General features: G+C 36.8%; 1 protein-coding gene across 3 annotated transcripts in view; it reads left to right on the plus strand.

Annotated features, from left to right (window-relative positions):
* Positions 1-16,472, plus strand: part of CUNH8orf34 (chromosome unknown C8orf34 homolog) — a 160,370-nt gene extending 143,898 nt beyond the window's left edge. Inside the window, exons 13-14 of one of the 3 annotated variants that reach the window (XM_052704904.1) lie at positions 4,028-4,121; positions 15,456-16,472. In XM_052704904.1, coding sequence (XP_052560864.1) covers positions 4,028-4,121; positions 15,456-15,463 — 102 coding nt within the window. In that variant the 3' untranslated portion in view covers positions 15,464-16,472. Of the gene's footprint in view, positions 1-4,027; positions 11,310-15,455 lie in introns of those variants that run through there. The other 2 variants (XM_052704903.1, XM_052704905.1) reach the window with 2 other exon arrangements.
* The last annotated feature ends 6,281 nt before the right edge of the window (positions 16,473-22,753 follow it).

The raw sequence follows: 22,753 nt of genomic DNA on the forward strand, positions 1-22,753 counted from the left end.
TAACTTTAGTGTGTAGGCAGTGGAAATAAAAGAATCTGTGAAAGAATAGCCCTACTGTCTATCTCAGATGCATGTCTCACTAAGATGAGTTTTTCTCAGGAAATGCCAGACTGATGAGAAGGATCTGTATGTTCAGTGGTGGAAAAAAATATCAGTGCACTAATCCCATTGCTTGAGCTAGTTCTCCACCCAGAACTGGAAATCCAACTTAAAAATACAAGGATTAAAGTGGCTAAAGTTGATAGATTTTCAAGCTAGAAATTTTCCATGAAAAAAAAATCTGTGATTGTAATAATTTTATTTATTTATTTATTTATTTTACAATACTCTTCTTCCCCTGTTTGGAGGGATGAGTGTGTTTGTGTGATCAAATTTTCTCATATACCAGAAAATGAGAATTGAAGTTCATTTTGTAACTAAGAATGTTCAGAAGAAATGAAAGGTTTCATTGTTTCCCACTAAAAAACTTCAATTTTATTTTATTTTTATCTTTTCTGTCTTCACTGATACATAGTCAGGTAATGTCAACTTCTGTTGTTGTTGTAATGGATCTTGGAAGTGTCATGTAATGAGCACTGCATCTCTGCCAAGGGAAAGCAGCTCTCAGATCCCTTCTGATCTTTCATCTAACAAGGCAGACAATTCAAAATTCTTCTTTCCACAGTATTTGCTGGTAACAGTAATGATAATCTTGAAAATCTTATTTCTATTTGCTGTGATTTGTTATTTCTGTTTGCCAAATCCCAAACTTTACTGATACATCTTCTAGTAAAATAATGTCTTGTTATCTGTTTTTGATGCGTGCATGTGTGTCTAAAGTACTTTAAGAAAAGAGCAGTACTATTACCCCGTTTTACAGATGGAATAACATGTCCAGTCTCATCCGGCAAGACCACTGATATCAAAATATCAGCATATTGTAAAGCTGATATCAAATATCAGCATTCCTGTGCAAGATCTTATCCACTGTTGTGATCCCTGATAGAAGTGACAAACTTTTCTTTCTCTTTGGTTACTGGGCACAATAGCACAATAGCTGCTGGTGTCCCAGATCCAAAACCTGTTTGTCCCTTCCTGACACGTGCAAGTGACCTTTGACTTCATCAAAGCTCGCGTGGGGACTAGCTCTGATTCCAAGGGGAAAATGGCTGGTATGGCATGTTCATGCTGGAGATCTCTCAGGTCTCAAAAATTGGTTGATGAAGATCTGGCCAACCTGTAGCTGCCAGCCTCATGGTCGGGGTGTTCTGCTGGAAGCTTTGGGAGCTCTTTTAAGCCATCTTTGCCCATTCCAGGTCCTGCTAGCTTAGAAAAACACAAGAGAATAAGGACGGAACATCCCCAGAAAGTATTGCTGTTCGATAATATCTTTTGCTATGTTAGAGGTGACCCTCTATTTCTGCCCATGTGATTTCTCTTTAAGCATAGAGTCAAATTTTGGAAAATCTAAGGTAGCCTGAGGAATGTGAACAATGAAGTTCTTTGTACTTGTGCAGATTACAAATGTATAAAACTAAAAGCTGATACTGTATATTATTTTGCAACTTTCATTATAGGTTTTGTATCTTCTTCCTGTATAAAAACAGTAAAATAAAATAAGGGAAGTTGCCTTTATTCTTCTTAGACTTAATGGTGTGAGCAGGGAATTTCCATTAGATGTGAATGCACTGTGGTTACGTTGCCAGCCCTGTATGAGATACTTGGATAATGTTTTGCAAAGAATTCTGCTTCCTTACTCTTACGTGGTGTTAATGGAATTAATCAGTACATAGCTGGTACATATGTGATGAGAACAAGTCAGTTCGAAAGGAAGCAGCTACTGAGTACCATCAGCACATTTTATCATTTGGAACTTGAATTAAAGAATACAGTGTATGCATGAATTTACGCTGTCACTATGCCGTTTATGAGGACGTTTAACATATCACTAAATACATTATACATGCTTCCTAGTTTGTAATATGTTTCAGAGTACGATAAGTCTAAAATACAAAAATATTCAGAGTACAATTCAGAGTTCTTAGTAAGTTTAGTAAAGTCCATGCTGGTTTAATCTTGTTATAGCACACGTCTTAAATAATCTGGCAAATACTTAACATATCAGCTGTTAAGAATTTTATTTTAATGCTCAAAACTTATAATGATCTGAGATTTTGTGGACAAGTTTCTGCCTCTTGGCACACATAGTACTACAAAGTTTTAACAGGTGTGTTTTATTATCAGCTCTGTTCAGGCTGAATTGAATTATGGCAAAGAAATGCTACCTAGAGAAATAGTTTTATTATCTCTATAAAACTAATAAATCACAGCTCCAAATCCTTTTGCAGAGATATTTTTATGCACTGACTGTATCCTTTGGTGTTTTGTATAAATTGACAAAGGAATGCTGAATACTGCTTATCTCTTCAGGATGGATTCCATTAAAGTGACACAATGCTGTGATAGTTATCAATAGCCATTGAGATGAAAATATTACTGACTCCCTTGTTTGCCATTACATTTTCTCAGCACTTGGAATTTTAGTCACTTTTATTCATCCAGGGACCTTGAAGTGCTGTTCAGTGATATTTATTGGTCCATCATTGTTAATACTAGAGATTTCAGCTGATATGAATACAGCATTGGTTAACACAAGGCCTCTTCCTAATCACAGGAGTGCAGAGCACCACTCAATATCACGAGGATTCTTCTTGGTCAGGTACTTCCATTCTCTTCTGCTGCCTGTCCCCCTTTTTCACTCTGTAGTTTTGGAAGATTAAAAAGCATGCTGACCAGTGTGAGAGCCACTTGCTACTGTTGCAATAATCCTGCCCTGTGAACCAAAGCTTTTTCCCATTTCGGTGCTGCAGTCAGCAACCTTCTCAGATTGTGAAAAAGTTATAAAGTTGAATACATGCATAAGGCTGGGTGTGCTGCCTGTGCTTCCTTTTCAGTCACTGCAGCAGTCTTTTGGGAATTTTTTAACAGATTACTAAGAGAATTAACAGTTTTATTCCACCAACTGAGAGACTGGCTTCCAAGAACTGAGTAAAACAAACCTAGTTTACATTTTTAAACCAGATGGCTAAGCAATAAAAATAATGCTACAGTGCTGCACAATGTAACTTAACTTGGAATATTCTGGTTTTCAACTGGTAGAAAATGAGATGGGGCTTGTAGCTTCCTTTTCTTCTAAGTGACTGTAAGAATCTGGCCAGTAATTTTATGATATCTGGCCACTCCTTGAGTTAACTTTCAGAGACTCAACTTACATGTCTGAACCACTGCTGAAATGAAACTATGCTTTTCGGTCTCATCTCTTGCCTTCAGTATCGCAAAAGAATCTGTCGTACTTCATGTGAGTGTGCATGCTTACATGAATATATACATATGGAAAAATATTTTTATATACATACTTATATTTTGTAAAGAAGAGGTGATGGCAAAACATTTTAAAGGCAGGTACAGATTCTTAACTGTGTGTAACATTTTTATTTTGATGCTTAGAGCTTTATGGTACCTGGGAGACAAAATTTTCCATAGCATTATTCCTTCCTAGGCTTTCTACTTCTCCAATAAAGCCATATGTTCTAAATCAGGTTGCAGATCCTTGTTCTTACAGGATTGAAGATAGTGAAAGTTCTGGCAAATCAAAGCCTTGCTTAAGCAAATAATTCATGACGTATCTAGGCATGGTCCTAGAATGGTACAAGAATAAACAGAATATCCTCGTTAATATTTTGTTTTGTGTCACTGCATTTCTAAGATGAGTGTGTATGTATCTCTGGCTATGTAGATAATTAAATAAGTAGACTTCTTTTTTCCCTGGAATAAATGAACAAGAATTCCATTACAAAAAGTATCTGGGGAGCCTGAATAGCCTCTACATTCTGAGTTTACTTCACAGCAAGAATATGTATATATGTATTAGTTTAGTTTTAATTGAAGTCTTTTTCCTATCCAGTTAATTCAAACTGAAGTACTACAATCTGCATTTGCACAGTACCACTCTATGCCATTTTGTCTAAAATAGATCTGTTTATGGCAGGATGAATTCTTACAACAGCTTCAGCTTGCTCATCAGCCTTGGATGCTGCCGAGTGATACAGAAAGTGAAGGAGTGGAAGCTGACCAAGACAAATGTAAGTATATTTGTTAGGAGCTGATGATATTTCAAAAAACTTTGAACTTTTTTATATCACTAAATCTTGCAATGAAGTCATGCCTGCTCAGAGGAACTTTTCTCATAAGAAGCAATTACTCATTTGTTTCAGGGCTGAACTTTATAGGATTGTTTTCCATAAGCTTTCCTACAGACACTAAGCATTGACAAAATGATCAAGGACCACAGCTTACCTAGCTAAGTGAAGTGATTTGTTCTGGAGTGTTAAAGTAGTTGTTCCAGGGAAGTAGCATGAAGTTGAAATAGGTGTTCTGTTCAGTAAATCTGTATTGACCAGGGGAAAGAAAAAAAAAACAAACAAAAAAAAAAACAAACCAAAACTGCACATGCATACACAAGCCCAGTAGCTCTGAAAAATAGAGCCTTCATCCTCATTAACTCTATTTTGCCTGCATTCTTTTGAATTCCTCTGTATGAAAAAAGTTCTCAATTGCACCAGTAATCCTTAATTTCCTACACTCTTTGAAGCAGTTGTCTAATCATGAATGTAAAGGTCAGCAGGATCATAACCTAAATGACAGAACAGGTAACAACAAGGAGCGTGCTATAAATCACAGTACTTTCAAAGTACAGCGTGTTGTATCTGGCGACAAGGTACCTGTAAATAGTCTTGTTGAAAATATTAAATGTTTCACATTTTGCAATAGTTTTCTGATCTGAAAGGGTAAATATGCAAACTATTTCCATAGATAATTAATGTGATATACTCAAAAAGAACAGGCAATTTAATCAGTGTGTTTAGAAATCCTAATACATGTGACTAAAACTTCCTTAAACATGCAGAGTTAAAAATATGAAAAAGCCAATCTCTTCATGGAATGGAATAGCTGTGTATGGGAATGAGTTCATGGTTAATGATAATCGTGCCAGATAAACAGGATATATTTCTTAATGATGCCACTTCAAAAAAAAATTATATTTGAGTTTCACAAATCCATAAATAGCCTGAGGTTTGACTATGAAATTTTGATTTACATGCTGAGATACTGAAGAGTGTGAGCTAGTTGTTTAATAAGAGTAGTGTAAAATGGAAGTTCTGTGTATTCAGTTGATTTTAGTCCAAAGTTGGTAACAGTAGTTTTATTTATATCTGAGCCTTTCACTTACCTTAGAGCTGAAACCCACTATGAGTAGCCAAAGAGAGAGCCTGGTACCTACCCAATCCATGGACATGAAATTTTTTCTGTGTTTTTCTCCAATGAATTTACAATCCCACCAACATAGGTAGGACTGGCTTCACACAGCTTGGTGCTAAGTATGTGATCAGAAAAACCAGTGATTCTGGACATGTCAGATGCAGTGTCTTTTCTTAGCTGCAGAGCCTGAATTGTGGTGGGGGCATTTCTGAGCACCCAAGATCCTGTGCTATAAGATTCCGGGAATTCTGGTAGATTGTTGCCACTGCCTGTTGTGAGAAAGTAGTAGATTTTAGGTGGAAATATCAGTCCTACTTCAGGATCAAAGAGATTATACTTGCCTGAGTAATAATAGTTATTTTTCCTGGATCTGATGGTACCAAAGCCAGAGAAGGGGGAAAAAAGGTAATTGTGAACTATGTTTTCTGTAGTGAAGAGGGATCTGCAGCTGTCACATATTCTTTTGAGACTATTTGTTAGACTGTATTGTCAAATACTGCATTATTTCTAGTATGTCAGTCTTTCTACTAATATTCCTAAAGTAGAAAAAAAAGTTTATCAAAGCAATAATTCCCATAGCTGATATCTAATGGTAATCAATGTTATTAAAATAACAATGTTATAATGCCCAAGAGAGATGATATGCTAGGTCATGGGAAAACAATGATGCAGAACTATCATTGCTGGCAAAGAGAAGCTGCAAATTCCCAGTTGTAAAGTGAGGAATTGGGGAGGGGTTTGGCATACTTGCTGATGCCAGTGCTTGTAGTCTGAGCAGCTGGCAAAATTCTGCATCATTTTTCACCCTCAAGTTAATAAATCTGTATAGATGTTGTGCTTGTGATTTAGTGTTGAGGGGCCCAGGAGTGCATAATTTATGAGTCTTAGCAGAAGAGCTGCAAAATTAATCTTTACAATAGCAACACCTGTTCTTTGACTCAGCTTTTAATAAATTACATGTGGATAATACTTACCACATTCTTTGACTACCTTCAGATAATAGCAGCCAGGTGTAAAGCTAGTTTTTGGTAGTGGGAAAACAATGCAAAAAGAGAAGATATGGGAGTCACCTTGAGTTCTTTTAAATTAATTCCTTGTGGTTACTGTTCTACAAGAAAAAGAATGAAAAACTTTTTTTGGTGGGGAACTGTGCAAATGTGCTCAGATGCAGGAGTTTAAAGAGGCTATTTTCAAGGCCAGTGAATGATAGCTGAACAGAAGTAGGTCACTTTGGAATCTCAAAATCTTCCAACAATTACTTGCAACACAGATATGGCAGTGCATAACTTGTCTTATGGAAAGGAGGTCTAGGTTTTCAATTCCTGAAAATCAGACTTTACTTTCTAAACCCTTGAGGCCCTCTGACAGCATTTTAAAAATTTATGAGGAGCATCCAGATATAAATAACTAGATGTCAGTCATTTTTAAAGATGTTTCAGACCAGTTATAACAATATAAATTTGTAAACATACACTAGAGAAAGATGTGTACGTTTTTCCCCTTACAATGTAAATGTTGTGATTAAAATAATAGGAACTAGTGCATACTTTTTATAGTAGAACTGTCACCTAATAACTAAATCTCTTCTGTTTGTTAAATATGTTCTTTGATATTATGCATGCACTGAGCAAAGAGGAGTGAGAACTGTCAAGGCAGCATGATCCAAAATGAAGAGCGTGTGGCTCTTCTGTAACTTTAGTGTCACTAAAAACATGTGAAAAGGGACTTGTGTTTTGTTCCTCTCAAGATATTTCCCCATTGTTATCTTCAGGAGTTTGTTTGTATACTAATTATCTGCAGAAAGTTCTCAGAGAATATATAAATATCATTTTTGGAAACAGAAGGGATCTGGAGAAAATATTTACCAGATCCACAATATTTCAGGTTGATGAGAGTCCTTTGACAAAAGTAATTTTCTTCATTACGGGGCGCTTTTGCTAAGAAACAGAAAACTGCTTCTGCAGTCACCAGAGCATTTCTCAGACAGCTTTTCTGAGAAGTTTCAGAAGACTGACAAGAGCCAGCTTAAGTTTTCCCTTGAGAACAGTCCCAACAAATATTGCTGATTGAAAAATTCTGATGCATCACTAGCTTCCCAGAATCTTGGAAGGATGATGACTGTCTTTTGTTGTATTTTGGCCTGCTTTTAGTAGCCCAGGGATGGACTTGCTGCCCAAAGTCTGCTTTCCTGAGTGCCTAACTGAAGAAGTAAGTCACAAAGCAGATATCTCCAGATTCAAAAGCCCTGAATATGCAGGATCCCTACACCTGCAGTCAGTTCATTTCACAGATGTACGTGATAGGAAAATAACTTAGGCTTTTAGGGAACTTATTGTTTCATTAGTTCATATTAAATATATATATATATGTGTGTGTTTGTACACATTCCTTTGCTCCAGTCTGATTAAGGTATAGCAATTTTGTAGTCATTGGCACACTAAGCAGTGTGGCTACAAGTTCATCCTAACTTCAGCTTGTCAACAGAAGTACTAGCTACTCTTGGGACAAGTCTTAAACTCTCACCTACTGATCTCTGGCAAGAAACTTATGCATTTTGCCACTATATATCTGCAAACTCCTTTCTAAGGGTTTGCAATGGAAAGTCAACTACTACTAACAAATAAAAGCTGATTGTTAGGAGCAAGTATTATTTATTTCCACTCCATTCATTTTTGTACTTCTCTTGAAACACTGCTGTCAAAAGCCCTCTGCTGATTACTTCAACAGGTAATGTATAAAATGTTCTTTTTCCCATTCTGCATTCTGACAAATGTCTGCCTAAGAAAAAGACCCCAAAAATGAAATACTGATTTTTGTAGGATCAACTAATTCAGAATGTGTTCCAGTAAAATTCCAAACTTTACAATGTTTGTCTGCAGCTGAAATTCCTTATGCTGAGCAAGTTCACACAGCTAAACAGATATTCTTTCTTAATAAATTTTAAAAATAGATGTTCCTAAGATTTAAAAAATAGCTTGATTGGCGTTCATGAAAAGGAATTTAATGCTGCAATATGTTTTTGATGTGAAAGTTTCCTCTTACTAGAGCCAGTTACCATATGTATGTGTATGAGTAGGAGTGACAGAATCAGGCCTAGAGTAGAAGCTGTTGATTGAAACTTTTATGGATTAACACAAACACATTCCTGTTAGTCACGTTCAGCTTTTTGCATTTGTATTCTGCTCTGATGCATTTTATCAGTACCTGGAAATATCTCTTTCAGTGTTCATAACTTGGGGCAAGACTAGATTTTTTTATCTGTTATATCTTAGATATAAGGCATTGCAAAAATGTATTAATGAATTACATGCCAAGTTAATAAGATGTAGTTAGAGATTTTCGCAGTGAATACTAAATTCACTACAAATGCTTTTTCTTATCTCAAAAGTGAATCTGCATTCAACTTCTGGGAAACTTTGATTTGAGATTCGTTATTCTTTTGAAGAAACCTAGTGTATCTTTCTTTCACCAGATATCTCAAGAGTAGAAATAAAAACCAGAATAAAAAAGTCAGCATGCTGCATCTCCCCACCCTTTCTAGAGAGTGTCGTGACTGTGGTATGCTTGGCATATGAAGGATTTCCCAAATCTCTCCAGACAGCTCCAGGCCCGCCTTAGAAGTGGAGTACCAGTCAGGATTGGTGTGCTTTAAATACAATTTCCCCAGGCCTGTTGGGAAGTCTTGGCTGGATGTCTTGCAACATTTATAGCTGAAACTTCACCATTTGATATAACAGATCTCTGAATCTGAAAATGAGAGAGAAAAGAGTTTTCTATCCTGCAAACACTAGTATTCAGTTGATCATAGTGAAACAAAAGTAGAGATTGACGTTATTTTTACCAGTAGTTGCATCACTCTTGGAAAGGTAAGACTTCAGATGCAGCCTGGTACAGTTGGAATCAGACTTAAGGTTCCTGTTTTTTGACTGAATGTTCTGTTGTGGCTCTAGTTCACGTCGCTTTGTTTATTAATGTCTGATATTTGGTTTAATCTTAGAAAAATTCCCACTGAAATTGAGCAGGGAGGGAGGAAATTTTCCGCCGCAGTGAGAAAAAAAAAATAATCCTGTATTTCAGTGGGGACATATTCCAAACCCAAGGATATGAATTTTTGCATTATTATTGTTATGGTGATCTTGGATTTCCAAAGAATGTATTAATGTAATACAAATAACACGGTCATTTTAAAAAAAAAGTGACATAGAGTGGCTTAGAGAATTATCAAGGTACAAATTAGGTGAATTAAAAGCTGGCTCACTGAGGAATCAAAAAATAAGAGAATCTAATGGGAAGGTGTAGATGAATGGGGCTCATTAGTGCTGATAGGTTTAGATAATTGATGTAAGGGAGAAGTTGAAGATATTAAATAATATGAATCTGCTGATATAATGGCCACATTCCAGTAAAATGCACTTTATTATAACCAGATGAAACATATTTGAAGCAAATGAAATATATGTGACACCAGAGAAATATATCTGTCTCTGCTGCAGAATAATGAGACTTTGTCCTGAAAAGCAGTGACTTAATGAGTTTAGGATGGTCACAGATTATCGTCTCAGTGTGAGCTCTTAGAATAATGCTGTAAACAAATGAGGGTAAACCATTCCTTGCATGCCTAAAAAGTTAAGTAACAAAGTAATTATTCAAAATAGTATCACCTAAAATCTGCACTTCGGGTGTCATTAGGAAAGATTGGAATTACTTAAGAAATTACAGAAGATTAAAAGCGACCCGGCATTTGAGAAGTCTTGTTAGCAGTTCACCTAAAGGCATCCACTAGGAACTTCAGAGATGATATATGTCTGTAGATCTTTAAATAAGAAAGATTAAACTCTTCAAATTATGACAACGGAAATTGATGCTATGACCTAGCATGTAGGGGCCTTAAGCATTGTAACCAAAAGTTGAGGGAAGTGATTAATTCGAAGTCATTAACATGAGGTGATGGCGCTTTCTAAATGACAGATGTTAATCCAGCTGGAGATTCTGGTATGCAAGTGGTCAAATTAGATGAGCACGCAGGACTTTTTTTGCTGGTGTCTGTGAATATACTTATTCACTCTCACAAAGTGTAGTCTAGAAGTGAAATTTCAGTTACTTCCCTGGGTAGGCATATTTCCTGTTAGGTATGGATAAAGGTGAGCATGAGTTAATGATCATATCTGCCTTAATTTCTTTAAAGGTTTCCTTATTTGTGTTTTAATGTGTTCAAAGTGATTCTCAGTCCTCCCAGCAGTACCTGGTGAATATCACAAGATTACAAACAAAAAGAGCTTATTCTTTGCAGATGAAAAATGCATTTTCTTACAAACACCAGATCATGTGCATGACTGTATTTACATGCATGCACATTTTCGTGATTGTATGTTGAGGCTTATTCTTGTGATATTAAACTGCAAAGATTTCCTTAGTTGTTTTTATTCTCATAATTTAACCCTTGGAATATAAAAATGATTTATGTGAGAAAGTAGAGTGCCTCTGGATCAAGTCTGTGCAACCTATTGTATGGTACCTGCTTGAGCAGAGGGCTTGGACTCAATAATCTCTTGAGTTCCCTTCCAACTTCTGTGATTCTGTAATTCTGTGAAGTTAAGGTTGTTCTTAATGATCAAAAATATAAACTTAGGAAACAGTAAGAGTTTGGATTAATACTGACCATAATATGGATATTAGTAAAATGCTATATAGGCTTTATTTTGCTTGACAAAGCAAGTCAGTAGATACCGTGAACAGATTTTGTGCTTTGAAAATTTTAAAGATGCATGTGACAAGAGTGGAATGGAACACAATAATTCATTTGGAAGGGGCCTTCAAAGATCATCTAGTCCAACTACCTGACTACTTCAGAGCTAAACAGAAGTTAAAGTGTCCAAACACCTCTTGGACACTGACAGATACACCTGTCAGAGAGAGCAACCACCTCTCTAAGAGGTCTGCCCCTTGGTTTTACCACCCTCACAGTAAATAATTTCTTTGTTCTGTCTAGCCTGGATGCCTAATATTAAATGGCAATGTAAACCATGCAGTTAATTAAATATTTTGGGTTTCTTTTTACATGTTATTTTTAATTCAGAAACAATTGCAAGTGGCATTCTAAGCTTTTAGGTGAAAAATACTAGTTATCCCAATTTTTTTAATTCTGCAGAGTTCTGTGTATTGTGTAAACAGCCTTGGATAGATGTACAGGTAAATTCCACAGGTAATTGTCTATTCTTATCGCTCCAAGTCTGTACTGAACTTTCTTAAAATTTTGTTCAAAACAAGAACATCAACATACATTAATTTGCATATGTTACAATAAAATACTTCTCTAGTTGTATATTGGTACAGCAATCATATTATATAAGTACTTTTATTTGAATCACAAATGTGTTGAAACACAGGTTGTTTAATTTGTCCTATTGAAAGGGTAGTCTAAAAGATCAAAATCAAAATGATAATCTTAAGGAAAATAAAGCTCTTCCCTAACATTACTGAAACAATTTTGGAGAATAAAGTAAAATGATGCTTTCATTGACTGATCACTGACAGGCAGATAGTAAGGTTAGCTGCTTGTCTTAGTTTTGGCTGGGGTGGAATTGTTTTCTCCATAGTGTCTGGTGCGGTGCTATTTTTTGGCTGTAGGAGAAAAGCAATGTTGTTAACACACCTATGTTTAAAGTTATTGCTAAGCAGTGTTGTACAGAGCCAAGGCTGTACTGATTTCTCAGCTCATACTAACAAGGGGATGGTAGGGGACAGAATCAGGACTACTGACTTGAACTGGCCAAAGGTGTATTCCATGGCATATGATGTGATGCATAATGAGTGTTTTGAAGGGGGTGGGAGATCACTGCTCTTTTCTGCCTGTTGGGTTAAACCACAACACTGCTGTTGCAAAGAAATGTAACTTTATAATGGAAATGCAGTCTAATTTGCTGCATGTTGGTGGAGGAAATTTGTCACTTGATTTTGTTTTGACTACATCAGGATTTTTTAGAGTGCTTTTCCAAAGCACCTGCTTTGTTGAGTAACCGTAACTTAAATTAGGCATAGCTGTTTGTGAAGGCGTGCAGTGAACCATGAACTGATCTGGTTGAAACAGCAAACTTAGCAAACAGAATATTTTTACTCAGATAATTCAGTCCTGTGTTGTGTCACAGCCCTGTGGATGCTGACATTCGTGCTACGTGATTCAGGAAGAGCTATGCAGAGTATCTGAGAGTCTGACAGTAAAGGGCTGAAACTGTTTCAGTTGATTTTTTCGTAAGAAAATAAATGCTCAAGAAAAATGCCCCCGGGGTCTTAGCAAAGACTCAAGTGATGCTAACCCAGTGAAGACTGAGGGGCACAGTCATCCTGTGGAACAGCATCTGGCCTAGCGGAGCGTATCAGTGACTGTTCAGCTCAAGGACTGCTGTGCAGACTTTTGAGCTGGAGGGAATTGGCAATTTCTTGTATCTTTCGTACTACAGAGCACTTTAAAGAGTTAGGAATTACACTGTTCATTTTTTTTATACCTTTCTGGATTTCTCCATTTGCCATATTGGCATGCATTTCTGCTACAAAGAAGAGTGCTCCTTGCTGCAAACCAGAGTATATTTTTTATTCAATTTATTTGTTGCAACTCTTTTTAAAAAACGTAGACCCCATTTGCCTGTCACCAATGCCTTGTGCAGTCATTTATAGCAGTGAAGAAAGAGCAGATTGGTTTTCTACACCAAGTTTTCACTCAATTTAGTTGAACGCAAATGGCCCCACAAAGTGCAAGACTCAGGGAGCAGCAAGCAGTGAGTACATCTCTTTGCATTAAATAAGGCTTTGAAAGGCTCTTGATTTCATAGCTAAATGATGGATTCAGCAGATGGGGTCAGATTGCTTCAGAAACAAACAAACAAACAGTAGAATGACTAATTCCAGGTTGCAAAAATGGGAAGTGAAGGATCTATGAAAGAAACGTGTTTTTTCCTCCTGTGCCAGTGTTCTCCAAGCTCTAGAGAAAGTTTTTACTCCTTATTATCTTTCTGTTATAAATATGTTTTAGAAGGATGAGATTTATTCTAACTAAAACTGTGAAAGTTCCTCTTCTGTCACGAAGAGAAAGGATTTCAAATTTAAGTAAGAAAAAGTCTGCAATGGAAAAGGTTAAGATTTTGTAATGAATTCAATAACCATGACTTCTTGGCATATCAGAGAGCAGGTCCACAAATGTGGAATCAGGCAGAGAAGAGGAGGGCTGATCCTCAATGTGAGGCTTCTGTTCATTTTGGTTAAATCTTGTTTGGCAATGTGCAGTACCAGAGTGTGTGCTGCAGCAGAGTGTGGGGAATGCTTATGTTCTCTGTGTTTTATTCCCATGATCTTCAAACTGCCATGATAAAATATGATAACTGACCACTAAAGCTATGAGAAATCATCAGTTAATGTTTCTAAAACATGTCACAAGCGTCAGTCCCAGTTCTAATGTCTGTCTGGATTTTTTTCTGCTGTAATGTCACAACCATTAAAATAGCTGTAGTTTGTTTCAGTAATTTTACTCAAATAAATCAGTGATGTCTTTCTGCTTATATTAACCACTTCTAAATCAGTTGTTCTCTTTTACATGGAAGTGCTCAGCATGTCAGAAAGACCCATCTCACCCACCTTAAGCTATCTAAAAGTGAGGGAGTGTAGTCCAAGCTATTTGTTCTCTGAAATAGACAGAAACAAAGGAACTTCAGAAGTCTCATAGAGATGTACAGTGCTGGGGGAGTGACAGAGAATCCCTTCTCCCTGTCAAGGGCTCCTGTATCTTTTGTATCTCCAGCCTGACTCTACTCTAGCTCATGTCAGCCAAGAGTTGACTTGGTCTTATTAATATCATTTCTTATCAGTCAAGATTTCTATAATGGATATGAGAAAGCATAGATTACATGTTCTGGCTGGCATCCCACTTCCTTCTGCAGCTAAGAAGACTGCTGTTCCTGGAGTTTTGCAGATAGCAGTCATGAGAAGAATTTGCAAATGGAACAGGCTTACATGTGTTTGCTTTTCTTTTTCCACCCTTAAGATGAATTTGTTACTTAAAGATCGAACTGTGACAAAACTTGAATCTCTGCTAAATGAAGTGTCTCCAAGGAAAACAGTTGTTAAACATTAAGTATGAGTGATGAAAAAATGCATATCAAGTTAATACTGGGTGAGAAATGTTGTTAAGATTTCCCAGGTTTTATTTCTTCTTTTTCTTCTTTTTCTTTTTTTTTTTTTTTTTTAAGTGTTTTGCAGAGGTATTCGTAGTATGTGGCTTTTATTCTGTTGAATATCAGTACAGTATCAGATATAAAACCCAGGCTTATCACCTTGCAAAGTGAAACTTGAAGATATTGTTCCAATACTATCTAATCGATTACCTGGAGATAACATGGAATGGTTTGCTGCTGCCAAATGCCTTTAATCTTCCAAAGAGAGATTGCGTATTTAGATACAAAAAATAAATGAAAAAGTTGAAGTTACTGATCCTAATTTGCTTCAGTGTTTAAATATGAGAGATTGAAGGCTTCTAAGGTGACTAACAGACCTTTATGCATTCAGCTCTGTAATTCAGCATCATTTGGGTGTTGTTTATTTACCACTTAAAAACCCTTGTTTTTGAACTGGGTGCATGTAACAGGAACAGATGCATCATTACTTGAGGTTTTACAAACATTTGAGGAGGGGGTTGTGTTACAGTCAGCAACATTTGCAAAACAATCTGCTTCAATGTGCATGTGGAAATATTTGTAGAAGCTAATTTTTCCATTTTGCTCTGGGGAAAGTTTTCAACCTGAACACAACTGGAAATGAAAACGTTACTATCTCAGCTCACCCAATTCATTATAGTTACCTATTATACTTAATGCATTGTACAACACTGTTCAATTTTTGCAACCACTTAGCATTATTATTACAAGGGAGAGGCAGAAAACCCTTTAAAATGCTGAGTAATTGGAAAAAAAAATATAAATAAAGAAGTTCTGGTTTGCTTCTGAATGTTTTAGTAATGAAGAAAAATAGAGATTCATCAAAATCCACATTGCTTATGTGAGTTCAGCATTATGGAAAACTTCTACAAAATGCAAGCACAACGAATTTCTGTTTTATCATATGTTTGTGTACGTTTTAACCCTAATTTCTGTGTTTTCTTTTTGATTTCACAGGTTTGTGAAATCAGTGGGATTGCTGAAGAGCAATTTAATAAAAACAAAAGTACGTTGATCAAAACTACACCTGAACACTTGCTTTAGTTTATACATAATAATTTTAAATGAAGTTATTTTTCTAGTATCAGCAGTGCATAAGGGGAGCCACTCCGATACGTGGATGCTGTAATGCACTGAATCAGAATGCTTACTGTGGTACAGTGGCCTTAGGAAAGAAGGGTTGCTGTCACCATTTAGTATAAATTTACTCTAATATTTTTGTTTAGTTTTACGCTGTGCTATTTTGGATTGACATTTGATAAACTAAACTCTGCCTGACCAAAATAAACTTTGCCTAGAGACTGTATGTATTTTAACTTGTCTGAGGTTTTCTACTCATATTTTTGTAAGCTTTGCTCTTTTTTAGATTAACAGACATGAAAGTATTTTTCACCCACATCTGCCAGTCTGTCCTATTCAGATCTCACAGAGAACTTGCTGTTTGCTCATAGTCACCTGCAGAGAGGGGCTGGGGGAGTGAGTGAATGAGTGTGTGCAGGGAGCAGGAACAGGTGTTGCCTGTGTCACATAGCTTTGCATTGAGTTTATCTACTTTGATCTTTAAAACAAATAAGGACTGTTAAAAAGGGAACATACTGATAAGGAGTGGAACATGCATGCAAAAATAAAGTATCTAAAGGAATTTCATATGTAGAGTAAAACACTATTTACCCATATGAGTTACTGAAACAAATTTGCTGTTCAAAATAAACTAACTGATATATGCTGTATGCTTGGAAATTTAGAAGATGCTTTGGCACAGACTTCAAATGAAGGGATGTGGCAGTTGCATTTACTGATTTCATCTATGTATCTGTTAATTCTGTCAAGTGTGTTTTCAGTTTGCTTTGTCTTTATGTAGAGTTGGTTCCTGTATCGTAAACATAACAATATAATGAAAATTGCTTGCAACTATTAAAAACAGAAATAACAGATCATCTATTTGTTTAAGGAATAAAAATGAATTCTCTGTCATGCGTGTTCCATAGTGTGAAGTTTTTTCCCTGTCTCTTACACATTCAGTGCTAGCACAGAACGTATCTGATCTGTCTTAGGCATAAGCAAGTGAAATGGAAGATGTGATTGTGCTGAGCAGGCTCTTAGAATCATAGAATCATAGAATCACCAAGGTTGGAAAAGACCTTCAAGATCATCCAGTCCAACCGTTCACCTATTCCCAATAGCTCCCTCTAAACCATGTCCCTCAACACAACATCCAACCTTTAATTAATCTTGCTATATGTATCATCGTTGTTTAGACTCCCTTTTTGTAAAAACGTTTAGCATACTGGAACCCCATGGGAATAGTCCCTTGAAGTTCATTGCAGGCTGGGGCTTCATTAATTAGTCATCAATAAAGAAAACCGACTTTTTTGTGTATATTTTCAACATACACATTTGCATGTGGGAGAATATGTTGCCATTGATAAGTTATAGTTGATCAGTTTTCTGCAGTAAAGCATTTTTGTGAAAGCACTTATAGTTCCAGTAGTTGTAGCTATAGTTCTGGGTTATATTATTCCATAGAGACCATACTTTACTTTGCAGTTTTCATTAATGTCAAGGTAGATTTACCTTTTTTTTTCCTAATTGCTTACATTATTTACTGAAATTATATTTAATCCCTTGGGAAAAAATCTCATTGACGTTGATGGAACTAAGATTGCTCATATTTTAAGAAAGAAATCAGAATTTGGCAGCATATTAATTCTAGAAGTTCTTGCAAGCTAAAATATTTGAAATACAATTTGGACTGGTAATGCAGAGGAATTTGGTTAGAAACATGTCTGTTCATATATTTAATTATTGATTGATTGATTGATTCTAATTTTATTACATCCTGAAACATAAGACAAGGTTTATTCAGGAAGGCACAGTATAAATCCTGTCCCTGTTCTCAGTTACAGATATAGTGTGCACCATCAACTCTCAGAAAAATTAATAACTTCACAAGTGTGAAATGTTTGCAAGTGTGGCAGGATGGTTTGACCTTCATGTGGTCCAGCTATAAAAGCTGTGGAGTCTTGGGCTCCTGAGAGCTGCCTGTTCTTGAGATTGGCTTTTTTTCTCGGGCACTTTGTAAGCTGAAGAGTCGAGTATAAATGATGAAGAATGTGGCTTCTCCCTCCCCCCCCCCCCCCCCCCCAGTATGTAAATTGGAAAACATACAGAAAATTCCACGTCATTTTTTTGTTCTAGCGCTCTCATGAGACTTGAACGATCTCATGATTATTTAACACTTGTGGTTGGCAGTAGTCCCTCTAAAGTGTATGGCAAGCAACGTTGGCTGATCCTGATGCTCAGCCCAGCAACCACTGCTGGCATTGTAGAGGAGAAGCAGCCACCTGGTGCCTTGACTGTGAACAAGCTGGCAATGAAGCTCCAAGGAAGGACTGCAATATGCTTAATAGAAAACCAGCAGCTGGGCTTAGGGACTGGGGAGCATAAACAGCAGCTGGGAAGGCTGTGCAGAAAGCAAGTGTGATAAACTTGTTTTCACCTTTGAGCTGTGGGAAGCCTTACTCATTTTCAGCTTGACCTTTCTGGCTTCAAGAAGCATTTTCCATTTGTCAGTTGCTTATGGAATAAACTCTGCCGCCTTGGTGCCTAATTGAACTGAGAGTCAGCTGTGTGAGTTCGTGTTGATGTTTCTCTACTTTGTTTGGCAGTAGTATCAAGATGGTTTGGTGTTTTTTGGTTTTTTTTTTTTGACTCTGCACCCGGCACTTCAAAGTCATAGTTCAGTATAAGCTATGTTAAAAATGTACCTCTCTTTATCTGTAGGAAACAGTAGATTTAGTGGGTTTCAGAAGGATGCTACGTGGTTCATTGCTATTCAATTACTGCTTTTTGATGGAAGAACCACTATAAACAGATTCTTTTTTTTCCTAGCCATATGTTTACATCTTTGTTTTTAAAAGCATTTGCTAATGCAGTGATGTAGGGAAATTGTATTCTCAGTGGTACTTGTTAATGACAAAAATGAAAACGTATCTGAGTATATGAAAATGAATGTAGCTTGTCTAATAAACAGCTGTCCTGTCAAATGTCAATTTATTAAAAAAAAAAAAGGTTGTTATTGCCATGCAAGTTTCTGCTGCTTCCTTTTTAGAACTTCACACCTTTGATACATTATCTGGGTAACCATAAAAACAACCTTACTATCTCTATTCATTCCATTAATACAATGATATTAATAGCTTTCTTTCCTTACTGCTCATATCAAGTAACTTCATCACTTGACAGATTTAATGGCATGACTTCTTGCTAGCCCACTGTCTGGCTCTAAGATTAAAAGGTTCAGCAGAGGGAGAAATGGGAAGTAAATTTTCTTTGCAGAAGTTATTAAAATAAAACAATTACTTTTGGAATACTACGTAGTGGAAAATTTCAGCAAATCCTTATCTTGAAAACTTAAGCAAAAATTTAAAACCACTTACATAATAAACAGCTGTACTGTGCACATACAGTACTAACAAAACCTTCTGACCCTGTGGGAATATTATTCCTAAAAATAAATCTTTATTTGCAGTTTAGAACTCTTTCAAATTAGAGAAGGAGATTTTTCTCCTGCTCCTTGGAGTATTGTTTCAGTTATGTCTATATTTTAGATACAAAGGCAACCAAAGCACGAGAAATCCTTTATTGCAACAACTAAACTCTTGGAGGCATATGAAGAAAATGAAAGCTAAGTCACACATGTGTATATGACAGCGTTGTTTCGTTGCCCTGGCTGTATGTAAACATACTTTACGTTTAATCACAAGAACTATTAATGTAAAATACTAAAAAGCCTTTATGTGATAGGTTCCAGTAACATGGAATTCTGCAGCAAGAATACTAACCATGAAGTTCATGCTTTGACTAGCTTTCTATACCTAGTTCTAGGCTATACATACGTACCGTGGACTCTTCTCTGTTTTAGGCCATAGCTCATTTTGCAGGAACTATGTAGATGTGAGTACCTTGTTTTGTAGATAGTTTTAGATAAAAGTGCAAAAGCTTGGAGTTAATTCAGTAAAGTTTAAGAATGGTTTGACAACATTAGGTAGCTTGGACATTGCTGAAATATTACACAAATCACACAGATCGGAAGGGACCTCTGGAGCTCATCTAGTCCAACTGCCTTGCTAAAGCAGGTTCCCTACAGTAAGTTATAAAGAAAAGCATCCAGGCAGGTTTATAATATCTCCAGAGAAGGAGACTCCATAACTTCTCTGGGCAACTTGTTCCTGTGCTCTGTTTCTCTCAAAGACTTTGTTCCAATTTGTGCCTACTGCTCCTTGTCAAGCCACTGTACACCACCAAAAAAAGCCTGACCCCTTCCACTTGACTTCTTCCCTTTATATATTTATAAACACTGATAAGCTCTCTCCTCAGTCTTCCGTTCTCCAGGCTGAACAGTTCCAGGTCTCTTATTCTTTTCTCATACGGGAGATGCTCCAGGTCCCTCATCATCTTTGGACCCAGCGATCAAGACGTGGCCACACCACGGCAGAGTAGAGGAGAAGGATCACCTCCTTTGACTTGCTGGCCATGCTCTTTTTAATGCACCCCAGGATACCATTGGTGTTCTTGGCCACAGGGCACACTACTTGCTCATGAACCTGTTGTTCACTAGGACTCCTAAGTCCTCATCCTCAGAGCTTCTCTCCAGCAGGTCAGCCCCTAATCTGTACTGATGCACACATTTATTCCTCCCCAGGTGCAGGACTCTACATTTGCCCTTATTGAACCTCATCAGGTTTCTCTCTACCCAACTCTCCGGCCTGTCCAGATCTTGTTGAATGGCAGCATAGTCTCCTGGTGTTCCCACCAAAGACAACTAAAGCAGGTTACTGAAGAGACACCACAGGAAAGCTAACATTAAATCTGTCATCTTTGACTTGACTGCTGAGCTACTGATCTTACTAGGGTCTTCCTCTCCCAGAAATATGCACATGTTAAGTGTAATAGGAAGTCAATCTGGAAAGGGCCTCAAGGTATCATTTAGTTGCTAACCCTCTGACAGCATAACTCCAGTAAAACCATTTCCGATAGCTTTTTATCAAATCTGTTTTAAGAATGTCTGGAGATGGAGAAACCACAGTCAAGCAGCCCCTATTTCTTTCTTATGTTTATCTTTGAAAATCACATACCCAAGTGCTTGTGCTTTTTCTTTACAGTGGTTTCTCAGGATATGATCTTCCCCCTTGAATGCATTCTTCACTTCTTAACTGCCTGCATCTTGTTTCAGTTCTGCTAACATTGAATTCAGACGCCAGGCAAAGCAGCATAGTGAAATGTTGGACCTGTAGAACCTTTTGAATTTTAAAATGATTTAAATGGGCCAAAACTTCTTGCAAGCGTTACAGACACACATACTGAAGAAGGGTTGTTGCAGATCATTACATGTGACAGGCACTGACAGCAGGACTTGTGCTCTGCAGGGTGCCTATGTTGCTAATCTGAAAAGTTATGTTTTTGCACTAGAAATCACATGTGATGAACCAGCAAAGAGTCATTCAAACCTGTGTGCCTCAGTCATTGTATCTGTCTCCAAAAAGTGCATGAGGAATTCATGAGTGAATTTCAAAACTTGCCAAAATACTCCCTGGGGCCTGATAAGTACCATAATTCAAAATCTCTCCGTAAGAGCCTCCAGAAATAATTCGGTTTCTCCTGATGTATGTAATCCAACACCTACGCACTCACAATTCCAGGTTTAATAAAGCGTGGGGCCCTTTGGCTGAGATTCCAAAGCAACTTTTACTTCCTATCCCCCCAGGTGATGCTGCACTTCTACATCCAGAACATATTATCTGTTGTTGACTGTTCATCTGGACATGGAACTTGCAGAATTTTAAATATTTTCCTATGAGTATGTGTTGAAAACATCTGATGGTCATGCCTAGGGTACTGTGATACATAGGCCTTCTGGGAGAGACTGTAGCATCAATCTTATCCATAATTCTCTGCCTGCTCTTCCGAAAGACATTAAGCTATATAAAAGACAGAGCTAAGCTTTTCAGATCATAACACAGTCAAAACTGCAGATAGAGATGTATGCTCACTGTTTACTTTTAAAAGCAATTAATTCACAATATGATGGATTAAACTTCAAATTAAATCTTCTATCTTTGTTCTGTGTTCAAATTCTGGAACACTGATTTTTCAGCTTTCGGTATAAGTATTGCTCAAGTAGGAAATTCTGTAGCCTGTGGTCTTTGAAAGCATGAGACAATTCAGAGATGCGATGAATTTTCTTCTTATATTGATATGAAGTATCTATGTCAGGATGGTTTATATGGGACACAATCTCAATTGATGTAAAAAAAAAAGCAAAACAAAATCAAGCAGTCTCCCAAAAATCAGTATCTTCTCTTCTGCTGACAGGATAAGCAATGCCTTTGCTGCACTTCATAATTTTCACTCTTACTGGTGATTCTGAAAATTGAAATCCATGATAAGTGTCATGAAAAGTGAGCCTTATATGCTGTATATCTGACAGGTTTATCCCTTGTAGAAAATACAGTAAGACATTACCAGCACAAAGAAATAAGCTCTACAGAGAATATGAGTTTTTTACATGGATTTTTGCTTGATTTCAACATCTAATGCGGTCATATCATATCATTCTTTTGGTTACAGTTTCCCTGCCTTTCATAGTTTTGTGTTCTATGGTAAGTCTAGTTATAAATTGCAGTGCATTGTCCTACTATGATAGAGAGGCACCAAGATAAAGTTTTATCCTGTTTCCTACTGATACAGAGGATCTGTGTTAGATGGTATTCACTTCCATAACACAGTTTTTGCTAGATCCACTAGATTGATCTATTAAGTATAATAAATTCTTTGTTCAAAAAGCCAACTCCTCTAAAAGCCAACTATTGTGTTGTGAAAAGCATCACCTCCAAACTGCCCTATTGTCTTTTGAAAACCTCAATTGGGCTCTTTATTAGTCAAACTTGTTTAGTCAGAGTATGGTCTCCCAGGAGTTCCATCGTCCTGGCATGCTGAAAGATATTCCACACCCTTGCTGTTGTTTCCAGCAGCATCTGCACTGTCCCAACTCCTGCAATCTTTATATTGTATGAGCTTGGAAGCCATCCATTTTTTTCTTGGACATTTATTAAATATCATATGAAAGTTTTAATCATTCTTTCTGATCTATTTCTTTTGGGGGTAGAAGAACTTCAACATAGATTAATTACAGGGCTACAGTTTTTCCATTGGGAATATCCTTCCACTGCCCACTTATTAAATACTGTTTGAAG

Source organism: Tympanuchus pallidicinctus, unplaced genomic scaffold, assembly GCF_026119805.1.
Source record: "Tympanuchus pallidicinctus isolate F22 unplaced genomic scaffold, pur_lepc_1.0 scaffold5, whole genome shotgun sequence".
NCBI lineage: Eukaryota > Metazoa > Chordata > Aves > Galliformes > Phasianidae > Tympanuchus > Tympanuchus pallidicinctus.